This window comes from Chaetodon auriga, chromosome 20 (genome assembly GCF_051107435.1).
Source record: "Chaetodon auriga isolate fChaAug3 chromosome 20, fChaAug3.hap1, whole genome shotgun sequence".
In the NCBI taxonomy this organism is placed as follows: Eukaryota; Metazoa; Chordata; class Actinopteri; order Chaetodontiformes; family Chaetodontidae; genus Chaetodon; species Chaetodon auriga.
In genome coordinates, this window is record NC_135093.1 from 13,630,983 (window position 1) to 13,654,125 (window position 23,143).

Below are 23,143 nucleotides of genomic sequence, written 5' to 3' on the forward strand. Positions count from 1 at the left end.
GAATAAGCTTGATCTGATGGATTAATTTGGATGTTTTTTTTGTACAATGTGTGAAATGTCAAAATCTTGAAGCTGAGTTGTTATAGAGTGAGAGAGAGAAAATAGAGTTATTTTCAGGGAAACACTAACATTTCAAGGGAGGGATGAAGGACTCTTTGTTTTTGCTGCTATGTTTTCTCCTTTGTTCTAATACAACACTTTACTCTTTTTTTGGTCTTGTAAATCCTGCTAAAGGAAAAAATGGTTTGGGTAGCTTGAAAGCTCTTGAAAATGGCATGAATCTTACTCTGAAGCTGCTAGCACTATGTCTTAAAAAGCTATACAAACTCTGAAAATCTTTGATTGAGAATTGGTCTTTCACTCCTTAACCGAATGACGCGTTATCGCAAAATCCTCTGAGCATCTCCTCAGCTTGCTTACTTTGCTTCCTTGGCGTGGGACCTGACGTGTGTGACTTTTATGGTTGATGTGTTTTGTACCAGAAGTTCTTTGATAGAGTCAGGAAGGTCGTTTTGTCTGGTTCCAGACCCTCAGAGGCTCACAGATGAATGCTTCTGTCCTCTGTACCTGACCTGCTGCTGCAAGCATTACAATCATTGCTGCTTTTTAATTAAGCCCACTCTCCTGCATGCATGCTCACAGACACACAGACACACAGACACACAGACACACACACACACACACACACACACACACACACACATACATTTTGCACAGCTGTAACACACACACAACTGGGCACAGAGGAGCAACAGCACTGCTGTTAAGTACAAACGGGTCAGTGGGGAAGGCCTGCCCTGGCAGGCTATAGCACATAGCCAAATGGCTGTATGGCAAGAACACACAGACACACACACAAGAAGCTGGCAAGCGCTTCCAGACCCCCAAATCCAAGGACATACACTTCATTTTGCATTGCTTCAGTGCCATATGGACTGAGGAAAAAGGGAGACAAAATAAAGGCAGGGAAGAGAGAGTCCAGCAAACTCACTCTGCTGTGTCTTTCCAGGGCAAAATGCTGTGTTTGAATTTTTTGCAGAGCAGAGTTCAGTCACTCAGCTAGTGGAGCCGCAACCCCCCCCCCCCCCCCCCCCCCCCATCAGAATTTTGCCCATATTGTTGTTTTTGCCTTAATTGTCCTCCTCTGGTGTGCAGCAGATGCCAGCTGTGTGTTTGAGGTGGAGAGACAGACAGATAGAGAGACAGATGGACACAGAGAGAGAGAGAGGATGTGTGTGAAAATGTTTGTGTTCATTGGTGTATGAGTCGTGAGCAAGAGAATGAGTGTGGGTGTTACCTCCACTGACATTTAAATAATTGCCTTTAGCATTTTTCCCGGAAGCATAATAACACAGGGAAATGTGTGTGCATGTGTGTGTGTGTGTGTGTGTTCTCAATATGCCTGGCAGTTAGATAGAGGCTGAGGTTCTTGCGTAGCATCACAGGAGTCTGGGAGAGTATTTCACTTTAAAGCGAGACACAGAGAGGAGTGTGTGTGTGTGTGTGTGTGTGTGTGTGTGTGTAAATGAGAGAGGGAGAGAGACAGTGTGGGACAGCAGCAATGAATCATCTATGATGGCACAGACTGACCTCATGCTGCTCCTGTATCGCTTCTTTTGTTTTATCCAAACAGTTCTTACAGAAAACCGCTTTTGTGCTGCTTTTTCATTGAAAAGAGTTTGACTATTCGTGTAATAGATTTCAAGCAGACAAACAAACAAGTGTATGAAATTAATGAAGCACAGCGAGTCTGTTTCACATTCTGCGACCTCTTTTTTTGTTTCCGACATGACATACGGTGTAGCAGTATGTATCTGCTGGCTGTGCGCCTATCATCTCCTCAGTGGAGATTGAAATCACACTGCAGTGTTAAGTTGAAACAGCAAAAACACGTTTTTGTTAGTTGCTGTATGTGTTACACACCTCTGTATGCTTCTGTCATGTGTATGTGAACACAAAAGCTTTTTTCACTCATGTAATAATTGTTAATTGTTTGATTTTGTGTTTGGAAATTGCAAATGAAACAAAAACAAAGAAAAATAATGCCAAAGTACTTTTTAAAACATTTTAATAAGGTACAACAGTTTCAAGAGATTAGTGCAACTGTATTACCAGCACAGATTAATTGCCTTTTTTGTTGGCTTGCCCAAGCAGTCAGATTTAGACAAATAACAAAACCAGTTGAATAAATCACATTACACAGCGCTGCAGGGATGATGTATTTTTGTAGGCCAACCTGGAGGTTAGCATCACCTCGGTCCCCTTGACAATATCGCACTGGAATATTTCCATTGGATTTTGGTAATGTGGCGTACAAAAGTTTAGGATACTTAAACATTTGAACACAACTTGAATGCAATCGCCAGAAGTAAAAAGCTAACGTTAGAATTTTAATTAACTACACCACGGTTGCATGACTTCATTGTCACCACTAGATTTCCTACCACATTATACCATACACACTTTACTATAGACTGATACACCAACACGTTGGAAGGTTTAGGTTAGAATACTTTGCAAGAGCAGGACTGCAAACACACCGAGGCTGTAAAGGGAGACTTGCAAGTAGACGAGTTTTCATGTGTACTGTGATGACGTTTAGTGTCCCTGACAACCTCTGCAGTCTCATTAATCATGTTAGTCTTCTTTAAGGCACGTTAAAGTGTCAGAATTCATCAGTGGGGTATTAATTGACATATTTTATGTCATAGAACTGTGTTAACCACAGACCTTATTTTAGGCATCTAACTTTAAGATGAGGTAACCGGAAGTGAAACAATGGTATGCGTTTCATTCAAGACTTCCGGTGACTACATCACAGTGTAAGCCATGTGTTATTTGCATATTCCTGGTGTGTATGGGCTAGGGTTCCTCACACACACACACACACACACACACACACACACACACACACACACATACACATACACACACACTTGTCACTTGTTAAATGGTATGGAAATGGGATTTAAGATAATTAAGACACCTGCAGAACAAGATCTAGGCTACTCGCTCAGAGGCATTGTGAGTGCACATGTGCACATCCACTGGCATCACAGAAATACTCTGTGATCCTACAGTGATTGATGCCAGAGAGGCTTACAATTAATAGGAACAGATGAGACTGAAGAACAGACTGGTGCTCCATGCATTTTCTTTGTCTTCATCTAGGGGTACGTGTGTTTCCGCATTCGTGTGTGAGTCTATCACCCATGCGTGTACATTGTGCAGAGTGTGTGTGTGAATGATGTGCTAATGGAGGAACTTGAACATATGCTCCCACAGCTCGTTCTCCACTGAGCGATGCCCTGTCCCCCCCCAATGATGGATTAAATAGGAGGGTTCATTAACAGATAGCAGCTTCTTTAATAAATGCAGTCGTTAGCTATATTGTGGTTGGGTTATCCTGCATTTTACCAGCTAATCAAGCCTTTGTCTTCACCAAATCCCTGATAACAATCCATGCAGGTTTCAGGGTGTTAGTTAATTGCATTTCAGTCTTCGCCTCAGCGGTAGTTGAGATTTTTATTTCTTTTTTTAATTATTTGTATTTTTGCTTTCAGTACTTAGAACATATTCTGATTCTTTAGTATTATCATATCAGTAGAGTGGTACTTGAAATGTCAAACCTTTTTTATTACCATTGTTTTGGACATTTGACATTGCCATGTGTCAAGTCTGTCTTTATGCCCCCAAGTTCTTTTTTCCCTCTAATGAATCAAAGTTTCTTCCCCTGTTATTATCAATCTGAAAAGGACCTGTGTCCCTCTGATTTTAGAATAGATTGTTGAGTCGATTAGTATTTCATCACTTAATTATGTGCCACAGAAAGCTGAGAGTGTGCAGATTTTTCATTTATGCAGCTTTTGAAAGACCACACCAGGTGATTCCACTGATTAGTTTCTCCTTTCTTGAAGGTGTGCTATCGGTGAAATCATCCACTGTAGTCTTTGCAAACCTGCAGGAGTGAAGGTTGCATTTTCCCTTAAGTAAGTGGAAAAATGTTTGGGGCTTTTTTTCATCAGTAAAATCATTTCAATGTGTTTTTCCTGTCTCATAGGTGCTCCAGCACATCCTGAATCCAGCCTTCCTGTACAGCTTTGAGAAGGGAGAAGGTGAGCAGCTGCTTGGACCGCCCAACCCTGAAGGAGACAATCCTGAGAGCATTACCAGTGTCTTCATCACTAAGGTACACGTCTACACATACACTTGTGGGTGTTCTTTTTCCTTCTCCTATCAACATCTTTCCTCACAGGCTGCTCACTTGTCCCCCCTTCTTCGTTTGTTCATTACTCAACAGCTCTGTCTCTCCATCCGTCTCTCTGATTTCATTACCTGCTGCGTTTCCTCTCATAATGTCTTATCAGTACAGCACATCTCCATACTCTCAGTCATCATCAGCTACATCCCACTTAGTCTGAGTCTTCTTCTCTCATGTTCTCCACACGTTACATGATCACTTAATTGCTGTCAGTTCCATCTCTCTCTTCTTCCTATTTGTCTCTTCCATCTGTCTTTGTTTTTCTCCTGCTATTCCACTGGTTTCTCTTTCCATCACATTTAATTCATCAGGCCAGACTATAATTCCTGGTGTAAATGTCAGGGTGAGACCATGCTAAAGGTCAGCGTGTTTGTTTGTGCTTTGGCAGATCTCATCACTGAGTAACACCAGTCCTAATGGCTGCTAATGGCTCCTCTACGGTCTGGTTAAAACTCATTTCCTCACTCACCTCCCTCTCTCTGTGTGCCCTCTTCCCCTCTGTACCTCTCTGCAGGGAATTCAGATGGTGATGGGTATTTTGAATGGGGAGCTGTCTTTTTATAAGAGCTTTTCAGTACATGAAAAACCGTTTTGCTGCCATGGTGGAGGTCATTTAAATGTAATTTCAGCAAGTAAACACTAGTCAGAACTAAGTATACTGTGGCATTTCAGGTAAACAGTATGTTCAAATCAAATGCGTTTCACATGTGGTGCATTAAATAATCTAAGACTTCTATTGACCTCTGTTGGCACCTGGTAAGAATTACAGCCACACCAACAGAACATTTTTGTTCTACACACAAAAGATTGTGTATTTGTTTTATACACAAAACATCTCACCACCTTGAAAAATAATTGTTGATTCATTGTTACGGATCACCAACTCTGCAGATACACAGTCTATGATCTGGCCAAGGCAGCAACAACTGTACCCATTTCCCTTCACTAAACCGCCTTTAACCCCACATCTCTCCCATCTGTCTCCAAGGTTCTGGACCCGGAGAAGCAAGCTGACCTGCTGGACTCACTGCGAATCTGCTTACTGCAGTTCTCCACCCTGCTGGTGGAGCATGCACCCCACCACATTCATGACAACAACAAGTCACGCAACAGCAAACTGCGGCGTCTCATGACCTTCGCCTGGCCGTGCCTACTACCCAAAGCCTGTGTGGACCCTGCCTGCAAATACAGTGGTCATTTGCTTCTGGCCCACATCATTGCAAAGTTCGCCATTCACAAGAAGATTGTCCTGCAGGTAAGGAGGAGAAACTCAGTGGAGTGTGGGTTTAACTTAAAATAAACATGGCAAAAAACAGACAAAAGAAATAAAACAAGACTCATCTGAAATGAGATTACAGCAGATATATACAAAGTAAAAAGTAAGAAACTTAGAATGAGAAGAACAAGATATATTAAAGTAATATTTGTACAGAAAATGATACCATGTGTGCGTTTGAGAAAGAAAGAATGTACATGTCTAAGAGTGTAGTAGTATTCTGTCAATGAAATATGAATGTACTGGAAGACAGCTGCAGTAGATAAAGGGTCCATTAAAGATAAATAAGAATCAGTAGCATAAATGGTGCAGGAAAATGTATATTAAAAAATGCATTACCGTACCTTTCCCCTTTCCCAGGTCTTCCACAGCCTGCTGAAGGCCCACACCATGGAGGCCCGGGCCATCGTACGGCAGGCCATGGCCATCTTGACCCCAGCTGTGCCCGCCCGCATGGAGGACGGCCACCAGATGTTGACCCACTGGACTCGTAAAATCATTGTGGAGGAGGGACACACTGTACCGCAACTGGTCCACATACTGCATCTCATCGTGCAGCACTTCAGGGTCAGCACATATGAAAGAACACACGCAGAAATGAAGAGTTTGTCAATAGTGCACTTCTTTCTGTCCACCACTATTGAGTATATTGATTCCCAGCATTTGCATATGGGCCGGGTGGGGCAGACAGAACAGACAAAACAAATTGGATTTCTGTCCCTGTACTGTACGATAATCATGAAGGACTTGTCTGAACACCGAATTAAGTAATACATTTTTATCTTACAGTTTACATTTTATGGTAAACCAGGGTAAGCTAAGCGTGACGGCAACTGCCACTTTTGGGTACATCCACAGCTATTTGTTGCTGCTGCCAGCTCCCTGCTCAGCGTGCCATCGGCAACTGCAGGGAACCGCATGGGGAAAAACAGTTGAGAAGCTATTTTTGCTGATTATCTGAGTGCCCTGAATTATGTGATGCCTCTTAACCAGCCCTAATGGGAATGGAGCATCGTCATTAAAAGTTGGATTATCTTCTATGGCCCAATTAATAGTTTTTATGATATTAGTTAGTTAACTGAATTTGAGTTTCATTTTGCCAGTAGCAATGATGGTGATGTTGCTGCTGCCTAGTCAAAAGCTGGGTCATTCGTAGCTAATGGCCACCGCCTGCTGCATGTAATCGCCTTAATGCAGATACATTTCCAGACACACCCTTCTCAGCGATGATCAGCAGAGTCAAAGTGTGCCTAGTCTGTTCACACGTCAACATTCAACAAAGGATCATTGGCCTTTATGTTCGTCTTCGTCCTTAAACTTCACAGACACTTTCTGCCCTCTTGCTCCTTCAGCTGATGTTCGCCGCCTCGTCGGTCAGAAAGTGACAGTCTCTTAGCAGAAGACTGACATTTTCCTCAGCTCCTCTCTCTATCTCACTGATAGGCTGCTCTCACTGGGCCAGATGACTAATCTAATGTAATCACATCAGCATAATTACACTGGGGAGAAGATAATGACAGACAGATGAGAGACTTTGTGCGTGTGTGTGTTTGATAAAGAAATAGAGAGACTGTGTGTGTGTTTGTCTGTGTGCACATGTGATGGACAGGGCTTAGCCACTCTGTCATTAAGGGGCTGTGAAGCCCTGCTCTATCGACTATAATTACCCTCAGAGTGAGAAGCTTTAATATTCTTTGACACTGGCAACAGCCCTCAGATAGACATCTCATCTCTTGCTCTTTTGTCTGCGTGCGTCTGTGTGTTTGAGAGTCCCAGTGCAGTTTGCGATGAAGCTGAGTGACTCTTGAGTGTGACGCTCGAGAGTGTGAATTCTTGGGGCTAAGTGTGTGTCATCATGTCCTTGAGACTAAGTAGGAATATGACTTCAGAGTTCGCCTCTTCTGACTTGGTGTCTTAAAGTGATTGAGCACCCCGTTTAACTTTGCATGCGTTATCAACCCTGAATCTAGAGCGAAGTATCAGCATTGTAGAAAAAAAAATCACATCGCATGTAGTTGCCTTTCATTCACTTTCGTCGGCAGCGACGATAATGATGGTCTGTGGTGCAGGCTGGATGTCTTGCAGTGAGATGAAGCTGAAGTGGGGCAGGGTTGTAGTCAGTTCACGGGTTTCTCAGTTTACTGGAAACATCTGATTTGTGGGCATTTGAACAAGCAGGGTCTTCTTAAGTTTGGTTCTAAGGGAAGAATGACATAACAAAAAGGATGCAGTGTGTTTTTGAGATACATAGACTGGTCACAGGTCTCACTCTCACTATTGTTTGGGATGGTTGTTAAGGCAGTGGAGGCCAGTCTGATTTATATGTGATGATACTGGCAAGACAGTCCATTTAACATGAAGTTGAGGGAAGGCAGAGGTTCTCCTCATCTGTTGTGGATGCTCTGAGAACATGTTTGTAAAACCAGTAATAGACTGAAATATCAACACCAATGTGAAATGTGAAGTACAAAATGCATCACTCTTTTCCCAGTCTTCCACACTTTGATTCTGCATCTGTTTTTTGGAAAGAGGGGCGGCCTGAGGTTGTGAGATGAAGGTTGGATTCTTCACAAAGGGCTCTGTCATCTGTTCAGCCCTGCTGGCTGTCATTGCTCATGTGTTCTGTTTCTTTTTAACTTTGCCATTGGCATCAGTGACCATCTGCCATTGGTGATTTGGTAATTTTGAATAATTATTCATTTTAAATGTTACCTCTGAAATATTTACGTATCGCATTCTCTTTCCAGGTGTACTACCCTGTGCGCCACCACCTGGTGCAGCACATGATCAGTGCAATGCAACGTCTGGGCTTCACCCCCAGTGTGACCATAGAGCAAAGGAAACTGGCTGTGGACCTGGCCGAGGTGGTCATCAAATGGGAGTTACAGAGGATCAAAGACCAGCAGGTGTGTTCATGGATTGTCATAAATATACACTCAAAATCCAGGGAAAGAGGCTGTCTGGACTACACACAAAAACAGTGCTGTACCCATGTAAGGCATTCTGTTAACATAACTGTGCAAGTTACTATATCCTTCACCTCCCACAATATTTTGCATTGCATTGCAAATGGATCACTTTCATCTCTAACTGAAGAATAAAGCATTATTATAGAGATTAAGGCATTTTGTTAGTGTTATTTCAGAAATACTTGGGACTCGTAATCCTTTAGAAGCTGGGCAGAAACTGTGAAAAGCTGATCACATATATTTCATTCTGTAAGCTCAAATTATGTTGTCTGGTGGAGTCATGTTCACCTCTATCCTCCCTCTCTTCGGTGTGGCAGCCGGAGTCCGAGGCTGAAGTAGCTGGCGGTGAAGGGACTAGCGGTGGTGCTGTGAAAAGAGGACTGTCTCTGGAAGCTGCTACTGGTGGACAGGACGTGAAGAGGTTCCGCACAGCAACCGGAGCTGCTTCCACGGTGAGCTCAATCCACAGTCAGTCAGCAGCCAGCAGCATGTGGCTGAGAGCTCCTATGCCCAGGCGCTTGAGTCTGGCTTGACTGGACAGTATTTCATTATCTGTGTTATATTTTACACCCTCCAAAATTAACAGTTGCATCCTTTTACCTTCGAAGTTCTTTCTGGCTGTCCATGTGTTCCACACTTCTCTGAATGATTGCAAAACAGTTTGAAAGATACTTTGATCAAACAGCCATTTTTACATCTGTCTGAGACAACAGGAGATGACAGCATGGTTGATGTCGTTGTCTTAATCCATTGTTCCTTACAAGAGTATTGCAGCCTCACATCTGTTTCATCTCGAATCCCACTGTGATCTGTTGTTTTTGCAGTCTCAAAGCTGGGTGAGATGCCTTTGTTGGGAGAAGTGCCTGTTCTAAGTTGATGAATTACACTGTGATCAACCTCTGATACATACAAAAACTAATCTTTCAAAAGGCCATTTGTGTTTAGAATAAAAACTCTGAAATTGTCTGTTAACTCCATTAGCTTGCTATCACAGCCCCCCAGGTTTTTTGCTAGGTACTCTAATGATGCTGCGTCACTGCACCTGTAGGCCCACCAGTCAAATGCATGTGTGAGTGGCTGTGTTTTGTGGACTGGACAGCTATGTTTATTTATTTGCCTCACCTACTGTGCAGTGATCTTTCTCTTGATGAATTTTGGTATTCATAATCAGGGTTCTAAATTAACACCCGCCAACCCGCCAAATGCGGGTTAAAATTCATATTGGCGGGTGTAAATAAAAACTTACTAGCCAATTTGGCCGGTAATGCATTAGGCAATCATGTCAGTCAGAGCCGCTCTACAGTTCTTGGTCATTTGTCTCCCGGACAGTCCGTCCTACATTTCCCATGAACACGGTCGTAATGCTACGTGATGACGTACAAGACGCCCATTGGCTGTGCGCAGGCACACTATAGTTTGTAGTGCAACCGGCGCGAGAAACCACGGAAACACAAAGAAGAAGAAGAAGAATGAACGGCGGCGTGTAATAGGAGACTGAGCTAGCTAAAAGTAAAAAGTAAAGTTAAACTAAATGCGTGGTTGGGACAGACGTCTGGGGGGAGAAGAGGAAGGAGGCAGGGGATGAGAATGTCGACAAAGCGTGCGAAACGAAGAAAAGAAAGTTTAACGCTAAATGGCTGACAGGTCGTGAATGACTTGTGTTTGATCACGAAAATGCCGTCATGTTTTGTAGCGATTGCCGCATGTACACGAAAGAAAAAAACAAGACGAATAATTTTGTGGTGGGGACTAATAATTTTAAAGTCGAGGCAGTAAAGGACCATGAGAGTGCCCGAAGTCATCAGGAGAGCCTAAGGAGTCTGCAATACTGACTGCTGCACTATTTGTGTTTTCTAGTTGTACAAACATATATCAATTTATTACCAATGCAATTTTTTTGCAAGTGTTTAAGTCATGGCTGTTACTTATATGTATTTCTTATTAAAGAAGGAAAGCAGGAACACTTTAAGTTGAAAGGAAAAATACATTTTATTAGGAATGTAATGATACTAAATACTTACTGGAAAAATGTCTTTTATAAAATAATAAATCTGACAGCATTTTTTATTTGTATAAATTAAATGTTTGCACTTTCTGTGTATATTTTGTTTCATGTGTTGTACTTTCTGTGCATTTTTCAAAAATGATCAAATGCATTCAGTGGCACTCATAATCTCTCTTATTTTCACCGGGAAAAAATTTGGCTAGTGGAAATTCTGATTGGCTGGTAACTTTAGAAGGTCACCAGCCACATTGGCTGGTGATCAAAAAAGTTAATTTAGAACCCTGTTCATAATATATCTGTAATTAGTAACAACAGTACTCATGATCCCAAAGCCTGTTGAATTAGTACTTGTGTACTAAAACTGGCATTTATTTTGTATTTAATGCAGCATAAGTAGCTTAATAGCACTTTGACTGCCTCTATCTGCATACAGCATCCTGCAAAGCAATTCAGATCAGATTGTGCAGTTTAAGATCGATTGTTTTCTTTTATCACAATGTGATAAAAATAACCAATACGAGCACAAGCCTTAGTAGTTTCAGTCTTAATGACAGTGTTATTTCAAGCCTCCTTTGTCTGATGTTTGGAGAAAAATGCAATAGCAGCATTTGTTTGTGCTTGAGCTGAAGAAATGTTAATTGCTCAGAAAGTTGCCAGGATAGTTATCAGAAAATCATAGCTGCAGCCTACTTTTCAAACAGAAACCTGACTTTGTGTGGGCTCTTTGATATCCTGAGTGAGGACTCTGTGCAGCATTTGCACTGCTGTCCAAGAGTTTTTATAATAATGTCTGATACCTTTCTTACCCACTGAAAGTTTAAAATCTTATTTGTTTATAGAATCTGTCTCTGTGTTCAAACAAAAAAGCTGATGTATTAACACATATGACGTTTGTGTTTAGGTGTTTGGCCGCAGTCAGTCCATGCCAGGTACAGAGACCATGCTCACCAAGCCTGTGGAGAAACAACATACGGACACAGTGGTCAACTTCCTCATCAGGATTGCATGCCAGGTAACACCTCCACCATAACTGCCACACACACACACACACACACAGCTCCCTGTCTCTCCCTCTCCTGCCCTCCCTCACACACCAGGTACAGTTCTGCCATCCTTAGCGCCTGCCAGGTAGGACGCAACTCTACCAACCCTTCAGTGGTGAAGGTGGGACACACCTGGTGGCTGTCCCAAACGCATCTTTACACACACAAACACACACACACACACACACACACACACACACGGTCACAGTCCTTTATGTGTCTCCTCACACAGCTGTCCCTTGGTCTAGTGGCAGTGATGACCTTGGTTACAGGCCTGAAATAGACTGTTGAGACGTCACTCACCTTGACTTTTTCTACTTTCTTTTTTGAGCCAAGTTCCATTCTCACTGTTCATCCAACCATCTCTGTTGAATATAACCTTCTGTATGACTGCTCGGGATCACTCACTGCTCACAGCCTAGTCCAAAGAAACAAAATATGTTCTTTGTATTCCCCTTGATAACAGTGCACTGTGGTATTAAATTGGTCCTTGAAGAATTTTATCTTTTCACTGGTCCGAGGGATTACCATCGACCAAAGAACACCACACCTAAGGCACATAGGGATTCATATTCTTGCTCAAGGACATTTCAAGTGACAGTTCGTGTCTCCTTTGGCCCTATGTGATTTCACACTTCGTCAGGACACCATTGTGGCAGTGAGGATGAAGACCCATTGTCATTGTTATCGATAATGATCCCAACCTTCCTACCTGTCTCCTGTCTAGGTGAACGACAGCACCAATGTGGCTGGATCTCCTGGGGAGCTGCTGTCCCGTCGCTGTGTTAGCCTGATGAAGTCTGCCCTCAGGCCTGAGATGTGGCCTCGTGCCGAGCTCAAGCTACAGTGGTTTGACAAGCTGCTTATGACAGTGGTAAGATGGCATATGCCTTCAGAATGACTCTGCCAGTCATTATGTACCTTATTAAACTTCCCTTTATTTTTTATATAGCCACGTTCATGCTTGTGTTGTGCTAAGTCATTGTTACTGCACTGCATTTCCCAGAGGTCACTTGTATCCAGGTCCTTGGATTTCCACTGATAAATCTGAACTTTCTGAAAGTGCCTGGCTACTCTTTTCTGTTTTTTTATTTCTGCTGCTTTTCTTTGGAGTCCAAAAAATGTATTTATGTGAGCATGTCACTGATTATTTTACGTTGGTAGTGCAAGTGTATGTGTTTTAGGCAAACCAGTTTGAATAAAATTCAAAATATTCAGGCTTGTTGTTACAGCTCCAAGCAATAAGCAGCAAACAGTAAAGGATAACTAATGCCTTTCTGCTGTTTGCCTTCTCAGAAACTGCCGAAATTTCCCTGTCCCTGCTTAAGCTCTGTCGTAGTGTTTGCTCTAACATCTCAGAGTCCTTTGTCTGTTATCAGTAATACATGAAGTGAGGCGCCAGCCACCATAATGACAAAATAATGACAGTGGTGAGATAACAGGAGTCTATCCGGGTTGGCCTGTGCCTTCTCGTTCAACCCCCACCCCTCTTCATCCTAAACTCCTCATCCTTGCCTTCTGTATCGCCCCACTGTGCCTCTCTGCATCTGTCCTCGCCTTTCCTTCTGTCTCTTGCCACCACTTCCTCCTCTCATCTCTTCTTTTCTTTTCAGCCTCTTATCACAGCCTCTCTTCTTTCTCTCTCCTTTTATCTGTTGCTCGTCTCCTTCTCAACTCATCTCTCTGGTCTGATTCAGAGCCACTGTTCAGACAAGGTTATCGCCATACGCTGGCAATTGTCACGTACTTCCCTTGTTCCCTTTTGGGGATCACTGCATCGGCCTTTCTTTCTACCTACGTGCACACATGCATGTGTGCACGCGCACACACACAAACACGTTTGGTTTTTATCACTTTTGGGGGCATTACATAGACTTACATTTCCTGGAGACTTACCCTAACCATAATCATAACCACTACTTGCATAACCCTTACCCTAACCTTAACCTAAACCGAACCTTACCCTAACCTTAACTCCAGTCTTAATCCTAAAACTTAATGATTTACATTATGGGAACCTGCATTTTGTCCCCACAAGTACGACGAGTCCCCACAGTGTGACTGTGTAAACAGATTTATGTCCCACAATGTGAGCATTACATGAGCACAAACACACACACATAGATACACAGACACACACACACACACAACCCCAATCAGCCCCTCCACATCCCATGGGAATGTTCTGACAAACAAGGCTTTCTCTAGGTCTAATGCAGATGCGCATACACGGACCCTGTCCCCTTGGGAGCATGCTCTACCTGGCAAGCCATCTCACTCCGACTAATGAACAATGCTCTAAATCGGATTACCTTTTATCATCTCATTGTACTGGCATGACAGTGATTAAGAGTCAGGAGGAGTGGCGTGAGAGGGCAAATGAGGAGGGGCAGGGGACATGCACACAAAACATGCACACAATCCAACGCACATACATGTATATGCCCTATCTGCATGACTCCAGAGAAGAGGTCCTATCCTGTTAATACAGTACCAAATCAATACTACCCTAATATCTACCAGGAGCCTTATCACAAGAGTCACCTTGTTCATTAGCCAAGATTAGTGCCATGGATCTGTCCCAGATTATCCTCTTGGCCCTGCCATCGTTGTAAACCTTGATTGCAATTTAGCCAAAATTAGGACCCGATGCTGGCCATTGATCTTTGGTTTAGCAGCGCTTGGTGCTTTTGTGTGAGAAATACCTCTGTGTAGAATATTGATTTCTGAGTTGTCTGGAATTTATATGGCACAAAAACTTGAATGATTAATGCATCTGCTGATGAATTTGCACCACAGTTTTTCTTGCTTTGTTTTAGGGTTGTATACACTACTGTCTGAAACCATGAGCCTGGATATTTCCCTTGATATGGGGATCACATTTATTCGTTTGTAACAAAAACTGACTGATTTCACTGTTCTCCTCTGTGTCCCCTCAGGAGCAGCCAGCACAGGCTAACATTTCCAACATCTGTACTGGACTGGAGATTCTGTGCTTCCTTCTGACCGTGCTGCAGTCCCCAGCCATCCTGGCCCATTTTAAACCCCTCCAGCGGGGCATCGCTGCATGCATGACCTGTGGCAACACCAAAGTCCTGCGAGCTGTCCACTCCCTCCTCTCTCGCCTCATGAGCATCTTCCCCACTGAGCCCAGTAAGTTGCCAGTGCTTAATCCCTCAATTCTAACTGGAACTTAATTAGGCCAGCTATGCTTGTAAACTCCAGAAAGCACTGCATATCTGAGTTGTGTGAGGAATTGTTAACTCCCTTCTGTGCTCGTTGAAGACATGCCAAAATATTTGGACCATTGCTCTGTTGATTGATGCTCATCATCCCATGTGCTGAAAGCAAAGCATTGATTGAGATTCTCAGCTTTTCTTTGTTTGAAGCAAACACTGCTCTCTCCCATTAGGCACATCAACGGTGGCGTCTAAGTATGAAGAATTGGAGTGTCTGTATGCTGCTGTGGGCAAGGTTATCTATGAGGGACTGACCAATTATGAAAAAGCCACAAGCAACACTAACCCCACACAGCTCTTCGGTAAGACCCTCAGCTCCTCAGTTTTCCCCTTTTCTTCCAACCATTTATCGCTTTCTACCCCCTTGTGCTCTGTTACTCTCACTTTGGTGCTCATAAACCATGTCTTTTTAAAAAAAGATTTTTCACACTCCCACACTTTTCCCTACAAAGCCAAGCTACCTCAGTCACTTTTCGCAATTAAGCCAGTGAGTGCGTCGTTAAAATGCAAGCCGATGGGCCCTGCTGCTCGGCCCAACATCTGGTCTGTTTAAACGGAGGCCACAGTCCAGCGGTTTGGGAAAGGTTGTCTTGGGAAGGATTGCTGCTTTTGGCCACCCTCCCTTTATGAACATTACTGTTATCCTCCCAGATGTCACAGAGTATTTATAGATAAAGCTTGCATCAAAGCTTATTTCAAGCAGACAGTTGTTTGATTACTCTTTCTTTTATTTGAAATATACTGTAGCCTTCTAAATAGAGGGCGCACAATTTGACAAATGGCTACTGGAAAACAGTCTGAAGGTAATGCTATTTGATACGGTTTCCCAAAATGGCAGTTGTTGTCAATAAAAACCTTTTGGTATCCTGCTGTCACAGAGAAGTACTACTGATATGATCGGGGGTGACATTTTAACATTTGTCTCCCCTCCAGAGAGCACCAACAGGAGGGCACATTACTCATATCTATCGCTGCATGTATGACACTCTGGAGCTTTTGTTAGATTGCCTCAAAAAAAAGGTCTGTCATGCTGCGCGAATGAACATAAGATGACTGCAGGTGTGTGTGTGTGTGTGTTACCTTGCCCCACAGAGGGTGGGGGCTCTGGTCAGATTATTGTTTCCCGTGGTTTCCACCCTTCATCCTCCATCCCCTCCATTTGTCTTTCAGGGACATTGATGATCTTGAAGTCAGCTTGCAGTTACAATGCCAGCTACATCGACCGCCTCATCTCAGTGTTTATGCGCTCACTACAGAAGATGGTGCGGGAACACCTGAGCCCCCAGCAGGCCAACCCAGGGGTCACCGAAACCAACACGGGTACATACATGGATGTGAATTGATCACATACAAGTACACTTGGACAAATGTATAAGAAATGTACAGCATATATGTATGGCTAAAACTCATTGTTTGACAAATAAAGAGGGGCAAGCATTAGCTGGTAGGCAATCCCAGCAATTAAATATATAACTCAAGTACACTGTAGCATGAATTAAAAACTGTGCACATACTCATGTCTCCACACGAACTCCAACACCAGTCACAGCTGCTTTTTCATCCCAGTATCCCCATTTCTCCCAGTATACCTCCCTGTGTGGCTCAATGATTGAACCCACTTCTTGAGTTCACCGTTAGAGCACAGAGATCCTCCGAACTTTGTGCCAGACATCAACTGCCATTTCAGTTGAAGTTATTCTGCAAGGCTGGTGTAACATCAGGCTCACATTATCGGGCATGCTAGTGTTTCCGAAACTCTTATCCAACAAGGGGTTGACTGTGTTTGAGGTCAGTTGTACACAACACATGCACACTCATATGGCGACCTTCCCCATTCTCCGTTAGAGCTCAGATATCCAATGTATCTTAGCAGTGCCTGGCTCCTTACAAAGACACTATCAAAGGTTCTATATCAATGGCTGCAGCTGTGTTCTCAATAGCTGACTTGGTCAGGGGAGACCCCCTCTACAGATAGTCTGGTTTCACAGGGAATGTTTCACAGGGTAGTTCCCACCCTGTATTGTCTCTTAATCTCTCGCTTGATAAGGCAAACAGATGGTCACCTTGTGCTGTTTCCCTGTTGGTTTGAAAAGGTATACACTGTTTGACGCAGAACCTCTTGACCATTTGCCTTGTATGACAGTAAGCAAGGGTAAAGAGAAGAAGTTCGCAAGTTCTGCTGTTTAAGTGATTGAGATTGTTTAGCTTTCTCATGACTATTACAAAATCTATCAAGGTTCCCTGTTCACTTTCTTCCCTGGGCCTGGCTTCACCAGGTTTAAAGAAGTCAGGCAGTACATAATTCCTGTTGCTACTTCTCAGATGGGAGGTAATGGCTGTAAGATGCTATCAGCACTTTAAATGGGCCTCTAATGACTATATCAGGAAACACAGGCATTTACCCTCCACCAGGTGCAGTTATAGTCACTAAGACCAAAGGCTATCTGACCAGAAAGGTCTTTGCCTCTAAAGATTGTTCATGTCTCACTAATCTTATAAGCTTAACTGAAGTGGTTCTATCCTGATTGTATTGAAACCATTTAGTTGTATTTTGGCTGTTATCACTATGAAAGAAAAATATATATACGAGGGCACGGCTCACATCGCAAACGCTGAATTGGTGAGCGTAAATGGGTTCAAGGCCAGCTTGGCTCTTAAGAAAATAGGACACAAGGTGAGACTTCATTTTCTGTTGAAGCTCTTTTTAGAGTAGCACAAAAAGACCTGCCTAGCTGATATTGAAGACAGGCTCAACCTTGGTGGCTTTGATACTTATTATTTGAACAATAATCTTCAAATGTCAACAAATACCTCTCATCGGTATTAATCCTAAAATTACAAATATTATCTTTCTTGGTAGCTAGTTTGCCTGCGTCCTGCCCCTGACCGTTAACCTCTCTCCTCTCGTAGTGACCAGTGAGTTGGTAATGCTCAGCCTTGACCTGGTGAAGACTCGACTGTCTGTTATGAGCATGGAGATGAGGAAGAACTTCATCCAGGTCATCCTCACGTCGCTGATTGAGAAGTCACCTGACCCCAAAATCCTCCGTGCTGTGGTCAAAATTGTCGAGGAGTGGGTGAAAAACAATTCTCCCATGGCTGCCAATCAGGTAAGAAGGAGGCTTTTGTCAGTGAGGCAGTTCAGAGTGTTTGATCTTCTATAAATATAATGTGCACAAACAAATAGAAATGCATGATTCAGCAGATAATCACATTATTTCTTTCATAATAGCAGGTGTGAATCAGAGAACTGAATCAGCAAAGTACTTTTTAAAATGTGTGCAACCTTTGGACAAACAACAAGCAAAGCACATTTTCTAAACCCAGTGAGGTTAACATTAGCATAATACCCACAGAGGTTTCTTTGGTCTTTATTTTCTTTTAAGCTGGAGAAGGAGAGTAAGCAGTAAAGAACCGAGATGGACAGATCTTCCATCTTTCTGCCCTTTGTCTCTTTAGTTTTCGTAACACCCCTTCCACTACCTCTCCTCTCTAACTAACATCCCTTTTTTTCCGCCTCCACCTTTCAGATGCCCAACCTGCGCGAGAAGTCCATCTTGCTGGTGAAGATGATGACCTACATAGAGAAACGTTTTCCTGATGAACTTGAGTTAAACGCCCAGTTCTTGGACCTCGTTAATTACGTCTACAGGTAATTACCGTCATTCATCACATGGCCAAATGGCCGTGCCGCCGACGCCATGCCGCCCTTGCATCCATCTTACCAGAGGGGGATGAAGGTCGGGGGTTTGAGTCGCGGGAAAGACACAGGAGGTTGGGTCAAGGAGCAGTGGAAAATGGAGATGAGAGATGAGGTTGAGGGTGTTTGAAGCATGAGCGGTGTACCTTTTTTTTTTTTTTTTTGATGGAATTGGATAGACTCAGTTGGTGATATTTGGAAACTGAGGATTTAATTTATAGAAACTAAAGCCGTAGCTGAATTAGGAGTGTGGGGTCGGCAAGACAGCAGGTAGTGATAGAGATAGATAATGTGCCACAGTCTTTCACAAGGCTACAGTAGTGTCAGCCATCATGACAGGACACACAGCAGGTTGGGGCCAGAGGGGAGAGACTGTCTTACTGCCCGATATTCATCAACCCATGGCCCTCTTTGTCTTCCCGTCTTACACACATACACATTTAATCAGCCAAATGCACCCTGTATCCCTCTGCCCCATCTGCCCCACATGTCAAAAGATTTCAAACGAGAAGTAAAGCCGTGATGGACAGCAAGTAATGATAATGGGATGATAAAGCAGCTGTGCCAGAACAATGTGTGATTAAGCAAATAGCTCAAATAGGGGCAATGTGCAGCTGTGGTGGCCTCGCCTTTGTTGCCGCTTTAATCCCACCTTCCCTCTCTCCTTCTGTTACGTGAATCGCACCCACGAGGCTCATTCAGTGCAGCAGGATGATGTAGAAATGATGGCATTTGTTATTTAAGTGTTAATGCGTGACCGTTAGTGCTTTACTATCACTGGAGCCTCCACATCAAAGATACTTAATTTCACCCAATATTCAGTGTTAACTGCCGTCTCCTCACACTTCAGTGATCCTCAGTACTAAATTACACGCTGTTTAAACATGCTGGCACCTTGCGCTTGAATGTTGCTGTGGGATTACTTTCTGTGCTTGTAGTATGTTTGGAATCCTACCTGCCTGCCTGCCTGAGTGCCATATTTGTAAATAACTCCTTAATCCCAAGCGAGATTGGTTCAATTGTATCTGCTAATTAGTAGTACGTGTAATTATGTCTACACTTACACAGATATTAGCTGTAAATATCAATTACTTTCATAGTATTCCTTGGTTTATTTGGACAGTTAATTGAGCAAACAGATTAAACATACTATAGAGAAAAAAGAGAAAAACTGCATACCCAGACTCTTTAAAGTTAGTATTAGTTTTCTTGTACAAAAATATATCATATGATAATCACTAATATAAACAACATACATATGCATCTAACAGAGGTGAAAGTCATTACAAACAATGAATATGTTCGAAGCTGTCTTAAATTGTGCCAACCGAGTGTTGTTTCAGTGAGTGTTGGCATACATCACTTAGTCTCTTGACATGCCACTCAGCCCGTAGTGTCACAATGTCAGTGCAGTTGCAGTTGTATAAAAGTTAGATAACAATATGTAGCTCAGAGGCAGAGGATTTGAATTGAGTATTTTTATCATCCTCAGCTTGCTCAAGGAACATGAGTTTTTTCATGAGTATTTAGTTGACAGCTTCCGAACTAAACTGAATCAGCTGATGTGCTCTCAGCAAAAAGTGAATATGATAAGATTTAGAAATGTGGAGGGTGCAGGTGTTGCCATTTTTCTGTTATTTCAGTGTGTATTTTATTGTTCTTGTGAGATACTGTGACTTGTTTTTTCACAGTTGTCTCAGGGTACTTTTGGCTGCTGCTTCACAACAGATGTTCTGAGCGAGTTAAATTTTTTTAATATCAACAAAATGCCTGTGTTGTGCCTTCATAAATCATGTATGTAAAAGAGCTAACATGCTGGCTCTGTCCAATAAACCATTTGTCCGTCACATTATACAGGGATGAGAACCTTTCAGGTAGTGACATCACATCTAAGTTGGAGCCAGCCTTCCTCTCAGGCCTGCGCTGCACTCAGCCACTGATCAGAGCCAAGTTCTTTGAGGTGTTTGATGCCTCCATGAAGCGTCGCGTCTACGAGAGGCTGCTCTACATCTGCTGCTCTCAGAACTGGGAGGCCATGGGCAGCCACTTCTGGATCAAACAGTGCATAGAGGTAAAAAAAACGTGCTGCCTCTGATCTTTCACTAGAATGTATTGTTGAGACAGGAAACAAGTCAGCTAGCCTCTCGACATGTCTTTCACTCGTCATTTACTGTCACTGATAGCATTTTGCACTTGTTGGTCTGTGTGTGTGTGTGTGTGTGTGTGTGTGTGTGTGTGTGCATGCGTGCGTGCGTGTGCGCGTGCGTGTGCGTGTGCGGGCATGGTTGTTTGTTAGCTGCTGCTGGCAGTGTGTGAACGGAACACCATCATCGGCACCAGCTGTCAGGGATCCATGCTGCCGTCTATCACTAACGTCATCAACCTGGCCGACAGCCATGACCGTGCTGCCTTCGCCATGGCAACGCATGTCAAGCAGGAGCCGCGTGAGAGAGAGAACAGTGAGACCAAGGAGGAGGTAGGATACACACTCACACACGCACAAACACACACACACCAGAATGGATAAAGAGGCATACTTTGTCACATAATTTCGCACATTATCCCATCAGAGTTGTTCTATACTGTGGTCCTGAGAAAACATTACAGCTTTGCTAATTGGCTCGCACTTTGTCTGACTTTTAAAATGAATGTCTGCTCTCATTTGCCACACATTACCTAACCTGCTACGCTTAATGTCAGAACATGCCCTTTAAAAACAGTGCCGTGTCCAACGTGTTTATGTCTCTTCTCTTGCAATCTGTGGCAGGACGTGGAGATAGACATAGAGTTAGCACCAGGTGACCAGACGGCCATCCCCAAGAGTAAGGAGCAGGCGGAGAGAGACGCAGGCAACCAACTGCACATGCTTACAAACCGCCATGACAAGTTTCTAGACTCACTCCGGGAGGTCAAGGTAAGGTTGGTCGTTTTGAAGCCAGCATGTCTGTCCTTCAGTTCAGAGCACTGAGGAGTTTGACAAAGCTGAGAGGATGATACATCTAACCATTACGTTGATGCATTCTCAGAATTGCCCACGCAGTGTTTGAGATGTTGAACATCATCATATTTCTAAAACATTTTCCATCATCTGTACTGTGTAGATATTTTTTATGATCCGGAGTGATTTTTATTTAAGCTATAAAATCAAGAACTGAGGAAATCAGCATTACGCTCGAGTCCTAAAGACAAGGATCAAGAACCACTGCCTTGTTGACTCAGCATCTGTTATTGTTCTCTGCTCTGTGTTAGACGGGGGCACTTCTGAATGCTCTGGTCCAGCTTTGCCACATCTCCACGCCGCTGGCTGAGCGGACCTGGGTTCAGCTCTTCCCTCGCCTCTGGAAGATCCTCTCTGACAGGCAGCAGCATGTGAGTAGATCTTACTGGACTGTATCTAGTTACACCCAGAGCAGAGATTCCCAAAATAGAGGTAACTTCAGTTTTTATGCTTCATATGTTAGTATCGCAATGAGTACAATTGTTGTGATAATCCAAAATGACCGTTCAGTAACAATTAAAATACAAATCACAGACGCACACTTATCTCGACTCTCCATCAACAGCATTTGTCACGTTGCCTGTTTGTTCTCATTCTGTAAAAACACACACACACATACACACATCCTGTCCCTCTATCCTCTTCTGTATCATATCAGTGACGTTAGCAAGCAGACTGTAACTCTGACCTTGGCCATCCCATTTCTTTCTCAAAATGTGCAAATTCACTTAATGAGGACAGATTCATTTATGCTAAATATGGAAACGAGAAAGCTGAAGGAGGAAAGCTGTAATGAGTTTAATGAACCGGATGCATATAGAGTATTTTGAGACTCGTTGAAAGGCCTTGATTTGAAGTGATTGAGCTCTTAAACATCTGAAAGATGCAGTCAAAAGAAAGAGGGTTTCAGAATGATATTTTCTTCCTGTGACAGACATGAAGTCACAAATATGTCATATGTGTTTATTCTGATGCCCGCCTCAGTTCTGCGTTTCATGACACCATATCAATTTATAGGGAAAATACAATCATCACTGCCGCTCAGGCTTTATATATCTGGGTTGATTATTACATGGGAATGATGGAAAAGCAAATTCCTCTTCGCATGGAATATTACTTCTGTTCACATATTGGCCTTCTCCAACACCGGCCTAATTACAGTGACCATCAAGGCATTAATTATTCCATTCTGTCAACGGGCAGTGAAAATTATATTCATTACCAATACATCATTTATTTCTGAGTGTGTGTCAGTCATGATTATCAGAGCAGTAACTCCACGGTCACATTCAAAGTTGGTTCTGTGGGCATTCAGAGAGGCTGTGATTGCACAGAGCGGCTCAGTGCAGATCAACCAAGCACATTACGTCTCATTTATTTAATTATTTTTTTTAGAGACGTCACATTACCTTGAATAAAATGATACAAAAGTGCTGCCTAGTTTACATTAATTGAACATTAGTGAATATGACAGGGTAATCGCTTTCATGATAAATAATATTTTCCACTATGAGCCTAGAAAATCACAACATTCCAACTGTATTAAAAAACCCCTTTTGTTCTTTTCTGCAGGACATTAATAGATTCGATGATGTGTTGATCCTGTTTCTTGTGATCCCTTTCCAATCCTCTCACCTGTTTTCTCTTACCTC

At 43.0% G+C, this 23,143-nt stretch overlaps 1 protein-coding gene across 2 annotated transcripts in view; it reads left to right on the forward strand.

The window, feature by feature from the left end:
• The window catches only part of trrap (transformation/transcription domain-associated protein), a 78,233-nt gene that overhangs the window by 21,863 nt on the left and 33,227 nt on the right, over positions 1-23,143 (forward strand). For both annotated transcript variants that reach the window (XM_076759830.1, XM_076759831.1), the window contains 16 exons: positions 4,061-4,189; positions 5,250-5,516; positions 5,898-6,104; positions 8,285-8,443; positions 8,824-8,958; positions 11,413-11,523; positions 12,282-12,428; positions 14,494-14,707; positions 14,967-15,095; positions 15,964-16,113; positions 17,704-17,903; positions 18,324-18,445; positions 20,351-20,564; positions 20,790-20,969; positions 21,261-21,407; positions 21,743-21,862. In XM_076759830.1, the coding sequence (XP_076615945.1) occupies positions 4,061-4,189; positions 5,250-5,516; positions 5,898-6,104; positions 8,285-8,443; positions 8,824-8,958; positions 11,413-11,523; positions 12,282-12,428; positions 14,494-14,707; positions 14,967-15,095; positions 15,964-16,113; positions 17,704-17,903; positions 18,324-18,445; positions 20,351-20,564; positions 20,790-20,969; positions 21,261-21,407; positions 21,743-21,862 (2,631 nt within the window). The remainder of the gene's footprint in view (positions 1-4,060; positions 4,190-5,249; positions 5,517-5,897; positions 6,105-8,284; positions 8,444-8,823; positions 8,959-11,412; positions 11,524-12,281; positions 12,429-14,493; positions 14,708-14,966; positions 15,096-15,963; positions 16,114-17,703; positions 17,904-18,323; positions 18,446-20,350; positions 20,565-20,789; positions 20,970-21,260; positions 21,408-21,742; positions 21,863-23,143) is intronic.